Source organism: Arachis stenosperma, chromosome 6 (genome assembly GCF_014773155.1).
Source record: "Arachis stenosperma cultivar V10309 chromosome 6, arast.V10309.gnm1.PFL2, whole genome shotgun sequence".
NCBI classification, from domain to species: Eukaryota; Viridiplantae; Streptophyta; class Magnoliopsida; order Fabales; family Fabaceae; genus Arachis; species Arachis stenosperma.
Window position 1 is genome coordinate 69323869 of NC_080382.1, and position 10123 is coordinate 69333991.

The 10123-nt window shown below is 41.5% G+C and overlaps 2 protein-coding genes across 2 annotated transcripts; one reads left to right on the forward strand and one right to left on the reverse strand.

Annotated features, from left to right (window-relative positions):
- Window positions 1-206: 206 nt before the first annotated feature.
- LOC130934160 (uncharacterized) lies at window positions 207-1052 on the reverse strand. The gene has a single exon (XM_057863747.1). It carries the CDS (start codon window positions 1050-1052, stop codon window positions 207-209), a length of 846 nt encoding a protein of 281 aa, XP_057719730.1.
- Window positions 1053-8053: 7001 nt separating this feature from the next.
- Window positions 8054-9322, forward strand: LOC130934161 (uncharacterized). Its single transcript, XM_057863748.1, has one exon. The coding sequence runs from the start codon at window positions 8054-8056 to the stop codon at window positions 9320-9322; it is 1269 nt and encodes a 422-aa protein (XP_057719731.1).
- The last annotated feature ends 801 nt before the right edge of the window (window positions 9323-10123 follow it).

A 10123-nucleotide genomic window follows, 5' to 3' on the forward strand; every position in this document is an offset into this window, starting at 1 on the left:
TGCATTCATGCTTTCTTGGCATGCTTTGAACACCAAACTTGTTCTTCACTGTATACTGCACAATAAGGATTCCACCAAGAGTTTGTCAAGTTTGGGTTTGAATTCATAAATATTGACTTATTTACTATCTTCTAAAAGCATATAAAACATGGGTTGCCTCCCATGATGCGCTTCTTTAGCATCACTAGCTTGACGTTTCTCCCTCATCAGGGTGGTTGGTAATGCTTGAAGTCCTCCCTTCTCGCTGTGGACTTGTATCCATTGGTTGTGTCAATGATCTCTACATGTTCCAGGGAGAGAATTCTATTGATTGTGAAGACTTTAGGTAACTGAGATGGTACAGTAGAGAGATTAGGGGGGATATCTGGGAAGTAAGCTGAGATCACTCTATCTCCTGGAGAGAAGTCTTCCGTAGGGATCTTTTTGTTCCTCCACTTCCTTGGTACCTTCTTCCTTGTGTCCTTTGATATTGCCTTGATCTTGATGACTTCCTTTCCTACGGTAGTTGTGATGTTGTCTTCACATGCCTCTAGAGGTTTAGGTTCCTCTAACTTTTCCTTGAGCTGTGGTAGTGGCTGTTTCCCTTGTTTAGTAACCAAAGGGGTTTCCAGATAGGTTGGGTGTGCTTCTGTGCTTGCTTCCTCCTTTAGCATCTCATCATGGTTTTTACTTGGTTCCTTGTGTTCTTGGTCTACTTCTTGTGAGAGTTTGAAGACATTAAAGCTGAGCCGTTCATCATGGATCCTCAATATTAGCTCCCCTTGCTCCACATCTTTGAGTGCTCTGGCCGTAGCTAGGAAGGGTCTTCCCAATATGGTTGGGTGAATGTGACTCTCTTCCATGTCTAGGATGACAAAGTCTGTTGGGAGAAAGTATTTCCCAACCTTTAGTAACACATTTTCCACCACTCCTATTGCTTGCTTTTGAGTTTTGTCAGCCAATCTGATGACCACATCTGTGGGCATTATCTCATTGATCTGCAGCCTCTTCGCCAGGGATAGGGGCAGTAAGTTGATGCTTGCCCCTAAATCACAGAGTGCTTTATCAAACATTGTTTCCCCTATGGCACAAGTGATGTGAAAACTCCCTGGGTCTCTTCTTTTTGCAGGCAATTCAGGTTAAATAAGGGCACTACATTCCTTGTTTAACACTATGGTTTGTCCTCCTTTGAGTGAGCTTTTTCCTGGGAAGAAGTTCCTTCATGTACTTGATGAATGCATGCATTTGTTGTATGGCCTTGATGAATGCATGCATTTGTTGTATGGCCTTGATGAATGGTATGTTCACATGCAGAGATGCAAACAAGTCTAGGAACCTTGAGTATATTCTCTTCCCCACAGCACCATTGAGCAGTTGGGGAAATGGTGCATAGAGCTTCAGCAACTCTTGTTGTGAGATTTCTAGTTCTTGGTGATCTCTATTCTCCTCCTCTGTTAAGTTGTTTTCAGGCTGTTGGGAGAGGTTGCTTTGCTCATCTTCATCCTCTTGATCACTTGTAGTGACCATTTTGTAATCTTCCCATCTTACTTTCTTTGTTTCTCCTCTTGGGTTTTTCTCTGTGTCACTTGGGAAGCCATCAGTAGGTTTGGGAATCTTCTCCGCTAAGCATCCCACTTGGAATTCCAGCTTCTTGATGGTCTCTCCTTGGTTCTTAATGTTAGCTCGCACCTCTTCTTTGAACACCTTGTCTTCTTGAATCTCTTGGCATATTCCTTCAAGTAAGGTTTCAAGCTTAGAGAGTCTGTCATCAATTGATGGTAAATTGGGATTAGAGGTGGAAGGATGAGAGGTGTTGTTGTGGGAGTGTTGATATGTCCTCTGTGTGAATTATTGATGAGCTGCATTGCTGTTGGAGTTGTAACGTCTCTGGTCTTGGCTTTGCTCTTGCTGATTCTCCCACCCAAAGTTTGGGTGGTTCCTCCATCCAGAGTTGTATGTCTTGGAGTATGGATCATGGTTCTGTCTAGGTGAATTCCCAATGTAGTTGGCTTGCTCAAGGTCCTCTTCTTCAACTTCTTCTTGGGTTGTTGATGAGGTGGTGATTGCTGCCACTTGGTTCCTCTCCATCTTCTTGGTGAGGTCAGCTAACTGCTTGGTAATGAGCTTGTTCTGAGCCAGCAGAGCATCTACATTGTTTAGCTCCATTACTCCCTTAGTGTTCCCTCTTTTGGAAGCATAGAAGTAGTCATTCTCAGCTACGGTTTCAATGACATCTATGGCTTCTTCAATGGTCTTCTTCTTGTTCAAGGATCGTCCAGAGGAATGATCTACTGCCTTCTTTGATTCATATGACAAGCCTTCATAGAAGATGTGTAGTTGGACCCACTCATTGAACATCTCTGGTGGGCATCTCCTCGTTAGGTCTTTGAACCTTTTCCAAGCTTCATAAAGTGTCTCCCCATCTTGCTGTCTGAACGTCTGTACTTCAGTTCTCAGCCTATTGATCCTTTGAGGGGGGTAAAACCTAGCCAAAAACTTATTCACTACCTCCTCCCAATTTATCAGGCTTTCTTTTGGGAAGGATTCAAGCCATTTGAATGCCTTATCCCTGAGAGAAAATGGGAACAAGAGCAGCCTATAGACATCCTGGTGGACTCCGTTAGACTTTACTGTGTCACAAATCCTCAAGAATATGGTCATGTGTTGATTCGGATCTTCTTGAGCACCTCCTCCAAATGAGCAATTATTCTGCACAAGAGTGATGAGCTGAGGTTTTAGCTCGAAATTGTTGGCATGTATGGTGGGCTTCTGAATGCTGCTCCCACAGTTGCCTGGGTTGGGATTGATATAAGAGCTTAACACTCTTCTATCCTCCCCAATATTATTTGCTTTACCTCCTCCCCCATGGTTATTAGCCTTTTCTTCATGTTGGTTTTCTATGTTGCCTTCCATGTTTAGTTCAAAGTGTTCCTCCTCCTCTTCAACACCGATTGCACGTTTCCCTCTTGCTTCCCTCCTTAATCTAAGGAGGGTCCTCTCTGGTTCAGAATCGAAAGAAGTTGAAGCCCCACTTCTTCTCCCTTTCATACAACCAACAAGTACAAGCAAGGAAAAACTATATGCAAAGAGTATTGCTGTCAGAATTACTGTTAGTTATGAGTGATGCAATATATCAAACAGTTAGTGGGTTAGCAAACTGAATTGTAAATAACAAAGAAAAATGATAGAGTAGAAGGGGGGAAGGGAAGAAGTTAACTAAGATAAAAAGTAAATTACTCAAACAGAAAATTAAATCAAAACAAAAATGCTCAATCTAGTAATCTTCCAATTTGATCATTGTTGATGCACAATCAATCCCCGACAACGGCGCCATAAACTTGATGCAGGTGGAAATTGTCTCTTAACAAATTTCCTTTGGCAAGTGTACCGAATTTGTCGTCAAGTAAAAACTCACAATAGAGTGAGGTCGAATCCCACAGGTATTGATTGATCAAGCAACTTTAATTGGAAGAATGTTCTAGTTGAGCTAATTCAAAATTTGGGTTGAGAGTTGCAGAAAATAAAATGCGGGAATGTAAATGACGGAAAAGTAAATGCTAGAATTAAAGAACTGGAAGTAAATGACTGAAATTAAATTGCTGAATTATAAATGGGAATGGGGTGTTTGCTCATGAAAATAAACGCAGAAATTAAAGAGAATGGGTGAGATCAGAATTGGGGAGTTCATTGGGCATAAGAGATGTTGCAATTCTCCGGATCAAGTTCATTTTCATCTCTTCCTCAATCAATGCACTCATTGATCTCCTTGGCAATCTTAATTGATTGAATTACAATTTCTTGCAATTCAATCTCTCAAATCTTGATTAATAGCCAATTCCTTGGTCAATTGCTCATGGGAAGAGATGAAGTGTGGTCACTGATTATACCACATGCATTTCCCAAATCAAGTTTTGAGAGGATTATAGTCACATATCCATCCAAACCCAATTTGGTCCAGCATGAGAAAGCATTTCTAGCTTGATCTCTTCATTCCTCTTTAAAGGTTCAGAAGGGATCCAAGTTTGAATAGTTTCTTTTCCAAGATAACTACCCAATGGGATGAAGATTGAAAGCTTTCAAGTAAAATCAAGATAAAAGATAGAAGAAGAATGAAGAAAACTAATGTTGATCCATCAAATTACAACGGAGCTCCCTACCCAATGAAATGGGTTTAGTTGTTCATAGCTCTAAAAAATGAAAACAAAGATGGAGAATACATTCTGGACTAGAAGAGCAGAGAAAGTAAAATAGAGAGTAATGCTTTCCCTTCAGAACTCTTTCCAACTCTCCAAAAAAAACTCTCCCTAAATAATTCAAAGCTACTCCTATATATACTACTCTTCTATTCTTCTAGTTGATTCTTCAAGTCTTGGGCCTTTGGATCTTCAGTTTGGAGCAGTTCTCTTCTTCACTTGGGCTTGGTTTTACTTGCAGAGAGAAAGTGTGAAGTGGGCAGAGACTTTAGCTCAAGACGTTAGAGGTGATAACATTCAGTGAGAAAATGTGTTCGAAAACGTTAGTGTCATTCAACTTTTTCACTAACGTTTCTTACCCAAGTAAAGGCCACGTTAACTTCAACGTTAGTGGCACAAACGTTGCCACTAACGTTGCCTCTTTGTCCTTCGCACACGTTATTGGGACTCAACTTTCCCAATAATGTTGAGAGCCTCCCCCCTTTCCCACGTTAGAGTCCACGTTAACTTAGTTAACGTGGCTCTTTTAACGTAGGCATGCCAATCTTCGAGAACGTTAGTGACACTCAACATTGTCACTAACGTTCCAATATGCCCCTATTCACGTTAGAGTCCACGTTAACTAGGTTAACGTGGCTTCTAACGTGGCTTTGCACACCATTTCCAACGTTAGTGACAATGTTGAGTGTCACTAACGTTGGCTCATCTTTCACTCATTGCCGTTAGCTTCCACGTTAACTAAGTTAACGTAGAAGTTAACGTGGCTCCTTGGGGTTTTGTGGTTGCTTCCAACATTAGTGACAATGTTGGGTGTCACTAACGTTGTCGACCATTCTTGCCTCTCATGTTAGCTCCCACGTTAACCAAGTTAACGTGGAAGTTAACGTGGTACATTGCACCTTAGGCCAACGTTAGTGACAATGTTGAATGTCACTAACGTTGGCTTCCTACCCCTTGTTGACGTTAGAGGCCACGTTAACTAAGTTAACGTGGACTGTAACGTGGCCACTTTTGATCATGGGCCAACGTTAGTGATAATTTTAAGTGTCACTAATGTTGGCTCAAAATCCTTCCTTCACGTTAGAGCTCACGTTAACTTAGTTAACGTGACTCTTAACATGGGCAATGATGGCTTCGAGAGCGTTATTGGCAATCACTTTTCTCATTAACTTTGCAGGTTACCTCCCATTCCACGTTAGTGGCCACGTTGATTAGATTAACGTGATTGCTAAGTGGTTCCTCCTTGCTTCCTTTGGTCCTGAAATCAAGTAATAGAGTGCATCAAAGTTCTAGTCCAAGTTATGGGTAATGCAACATACAATTTGTCACTAAATTTATGCAAAAATCCTCATGAAATCATGTAAAATGCACAATGTATGCTTGAATCAAGGTGTAAGTGAATATCTACCCAAAACTAGCTTATTTTCTAAGGAAATGCATGAAACTACCCTAAAAATAGTAAAGAAAAGGTCAGTGAAACTGGCCAAGATGCCCTTGCATCACTCTTCTCATGAGCAATTGACCAAGGAATTGGCTATTGATCAAGATTTGAGAGATTGAATTGTAAGAAATTGTAATTCAATCAATTAAGATTGCCAAGGAGATCAATGAATGCATTGATTGAGGAAGAGATGAAAATGAACTTGATCCGGAGAATTGCAACATCTCCTGCGCCCAATGAACTCCCCAATTCTGATCTCACCCATTCTCTTTAATTTCTGCGTTTACTTTTATGAGCAAACACCCCATTCCCATTTACAATTCTGCAATTTACTTTCAGTCATTTACTTTTAGCCCTTTAATTCTAGCATTTACTTTTTCTTTCATTTACATTCCCGCCATTTTATTTTCTGCAAATCTCAACCCAAATTCTGAATTCGCTCAACTAGAACATTCTTCTAATTAAAGTTGCTTGATCAATCAATCCCTGTGGGATTCGACCTCACTCTATTGTGAGTTTTTACTTGACGACAAATTCGGTACACTTGCCGAAGAAAATTTGTTGAGAGACAATTTCCACCTGCATCAAGTTTATGGCGCGTCATTGCCAGGGATTGATTGTGCATCAACAATGATTAAATTAGGAGATCACTAGATTGAGCATTTTTGTTTTGTTGATTTAATTTCCTGTTCGAGTAATTTACTTTCTGTTTTAGTTAACTTCTTCCCTTCCCCCTCTACTCTTTAGTGTTCTTTGTTATTTACCATTTATTTTGCTAACCCACTAACTGTTTGATATATTGCATCACTCACAACTAACAGTAATTCTGACAGCAATACTATCTGCACATATTGTTACTTGCTTGTACTTATTGGTTGTATGACAGGGAGAAGAAGCGGGGCTTCAACTTCCTTCGATTCTGAACCAGAGAGGACCCTCCTTAGATTAAGGAGGGAAGCAAGAGAAAAACGTGCAATCGGTGCTGAAGAGGAGGAGGAACACTTTGAACTAAACATGGAAGGCAACATAGAAAACCAACATGAAGAAAAGGCTAATAACCATGGGGAAGGAGGTAGAGCAAATCATGCTGGGGAGGATAGAAGAGTGTTAGGCTCTTACATCAATCCAAACCCAGGCAACTGTGGAAGTAGCATTCAGAAGCCCACCACACATGCCAACAATTTCGAGCTTAAACCTCAGCTCATCACTCTTGTGCAAAATAATTGCTCATTTAGAGGAGGTGCTCAAGAAGATCCGAATCAACACTTGACCACCTTCTTGAGGATTTGTGACACGGTGAAGTCCAATGGAGTCCACCAGGATGTCTATAGGCTGCTCTTGTTCCCTTTTTCACTCAGGGACAAGGCATCCAAATGGCTTGAATCCTTCCCAAAAGAAAGCCTGACAAATTGGGAGGAGGTAGTGAATAAGTTTTTGGCAAGGTTTTACCCCCTCAAAGGATCAATAGGCTGAGAACTGAAGTGCAGACGTTCAGACAGCAAGATGGGGAGACACTTTATGAAGCTTGGGAAAGGTTCAAAGACCTAACAAGGAGATGTCCACCAGATATGTTCAATGAATGGGTGCAGTTGCACATCTTCTATGAAGGCTTGTCATATGAATCAAAGAAGGCAGTAGACCATTCCTCTGGAGGATCATTGAACAAGAAGAAGACCATTGAAGAAGCTATAGATGTCATTGAGACTTAGCTGAGAATGACTACTTCTATGCTTCCGAAAGAGGGGACACTAGAGGAGTGATAGAGCTAAACAATGTAGATGCTCTGCTGGCTCAGAACAAGCTCATTACCAAGCAGCTAGCTGACCTCACCAAGAAGATGGAGAGGAACCAAGTGGCAGCAATCACCACCTCCTCAACAACCCAAGAAGGAACGGATGAAGAGGCAGAGGGTAATCTTGAGCAAGCCAACTACATTGGGAATTCACCTAGACAGAACCATGATCCATACTCTAAAACCTACAACCATAGATGGAAGAACCACCCAAACTTTGGGTGGGGGAATCAGCAAGATCAAAGCCAAGACCAGAGACGTTGCAACTCCAACAACAATGCAGCTCATCAACAATTCACACAGAGGACATATCAACACCCCCACAACAACACTTCTCCACACCCATATCAAAACCAAAACAATACCTCTCATCCTTCCACCTCTAATCCCAATCCACCATCATTTGATGACAGGCTCTCTAAGATTGAAACCTTACTTGAAGAAATATGCCAAGAGATTCAAGAAAACAAGGTGTTCAAAGAGGAGGTGCGAGCCAATATTAAGAACCAGGGAGAGACCATCAAGAAGCTGGAATTCCAAGTGGGATGCTTAGCTGAGAAGATTCCCAAACCTACTGATGGCTTCCCAAGTGACACGGAGAAAAACCCAAGAGGAGAAGCAAAGAAAGTAAGATAGAAAGATTGCAAAATGGTCACTACAAGTGATCAAGAGGCTGAAGACAAGCAAAGCAAACTCTCCCAACAGCCTGAAGATAACTCAACAGAGGAGGAGGATAGAGATCACCAAGAACTAGAAATCTCACAACAAGAGTTACTGAAGCTCTATGTACCATTTCCCCAACTTCTCAATGGTGCTGTGGGGAAGAGAATATACTCAAGGTTCCTAGACTTGTTTACATCTCTGCATGTGAACATACCATCCATCAAGGCCATCCAACAAATGCCCGCATTCATCAAGTATATGAAGGAACTTCTTCCCAGGAAAAGCTCAATCAAAAGAGGCCACACTATAGTGATGAACAAGGAATGTAGTGCCCTTATTCAACCTGAGTTGCCTGCAAAAAGAAAAGACCCAAGGAGTTTTCACATCCCCTGTGCCATAGGGGAAACAATGTTTGATAGAGCACTCTATGATTTGGGGGCAAGCATCAACTTACTGCCCCTATCCCTGGTGAAGAGGCTGCAGATCAATGAGATAATGTCCACAGATGTAGTCATCAGACTAGCTGACAAGACTCAAAAGCAAGCAATAGGAGTGGTGAAAAATGTGTTGTTAAAGGTTGGGAAATACTTTCTCCTAACAGACTTTGTCATTCTGGACATGGAAGAGAGTCACATTCACCCAATCATATTGGGAAGACCATTCCTAGCTATGGTAAGAGCACTCATAGATGTGGAGAAAGGGGAGCTAATATTGAGAATCCATGATGAACGGCTCAGCTTTAATGTCTTCAAACTCTCACAAGAAGCAGACCAAGAGCACAAGGAACCAAGCAAAGATCATAATGAGATGCTGAAGGAGGAAGCAAGCACTGAAGCACACCCAACCTATCTAGAGACCCCTTTGGTTGATAAACAAGGGAAACACCAACTACCACAGCTCAAGGAAAAGTTGGAGGAACCTAAACCTCTAGAGGGATGTGAAGACAACATCAAAACCCCCTTAGAGGAAGAAGTCATCAAGAGCAAGGCAATATCAAAAGACACAAGGAAGAAGGTACCAAGGAGGTGGAGGAACAAAAAGATCCCTACGGAAGACTTTTCTCCAGGGGATAGAGTGATCTCAGCTTACTTCCCAGATATTCCCCCTAATCTCCCCACTGTACCATCTCAGTTACCAAAAGTCTTCACAATCAACAGAGTTCTTTCCCTGAAACATGTAGAGATCATTGATACAACCAATGGATACAAGTCCACAGCAAGAGGGGAAGACTTCAAGCATTACCAACCACCCTGATGAGGGAGAAACGTCAAGCTAGTGACGCTAAAGAAGCGCTTCATGGGAGGCAACCCATGTTTTATATGCTTTTAGAAAAGTAAATAAGTCAATGTTTATGAAGTCCAACCTAAACTTGACAAACACTTGGTGAAAACCTTATTGTGTAGTATATAGTGAGGAACAAGTTTGGTGTTCAAAGCAAACCAAGATGCATGCTAGTCTTGGGAGCTTTGAACAAAACTTTTCATCACAGTGCTCTAAACTAAGTTTGGTGTCACCCCAAGGTGCCACTAATGTGCATATAAGGATACACAGTTAGTTAGTTAGTTGGAGTTAATAAATAAACAATCTAATCTTTTCTTTTCTTTGCCGTAAAGTTTCAATTGTCTTTGGTTTGATATTATTCTCACCTTTCTTATTTTGTCTTTATAGGGAAAAGAAAAGGAGCATTGATGGGGATTGATTGGACAATTAAATGGGGGAGGTTCAGCCACTTCATGAAGAGAACTACACACTTGTCTCAAGAAAGAACGCATGGGGAAACGTTGCCATGCAACATTGAAGAAAGGAGACCCTTGAAGACCGAACCATTAACTCTCATTAAGTGATGATCCTTGTCCTTCCTTCATGCACAATCCCAACCGTCCATCAAGCAACCATTCTTGCAATTCACACCTCCCGTTCTCTCATGATCTCCCTATATAAGGGAACCTTAGTGCAGCCTCACTCCTCACATCCAAATCCCCACTCTCTACACTTCATACTTTTGGCGTGCTAAACCCCTTCATCACAATTTGTCCTAGCCAACCCATTCTTCAC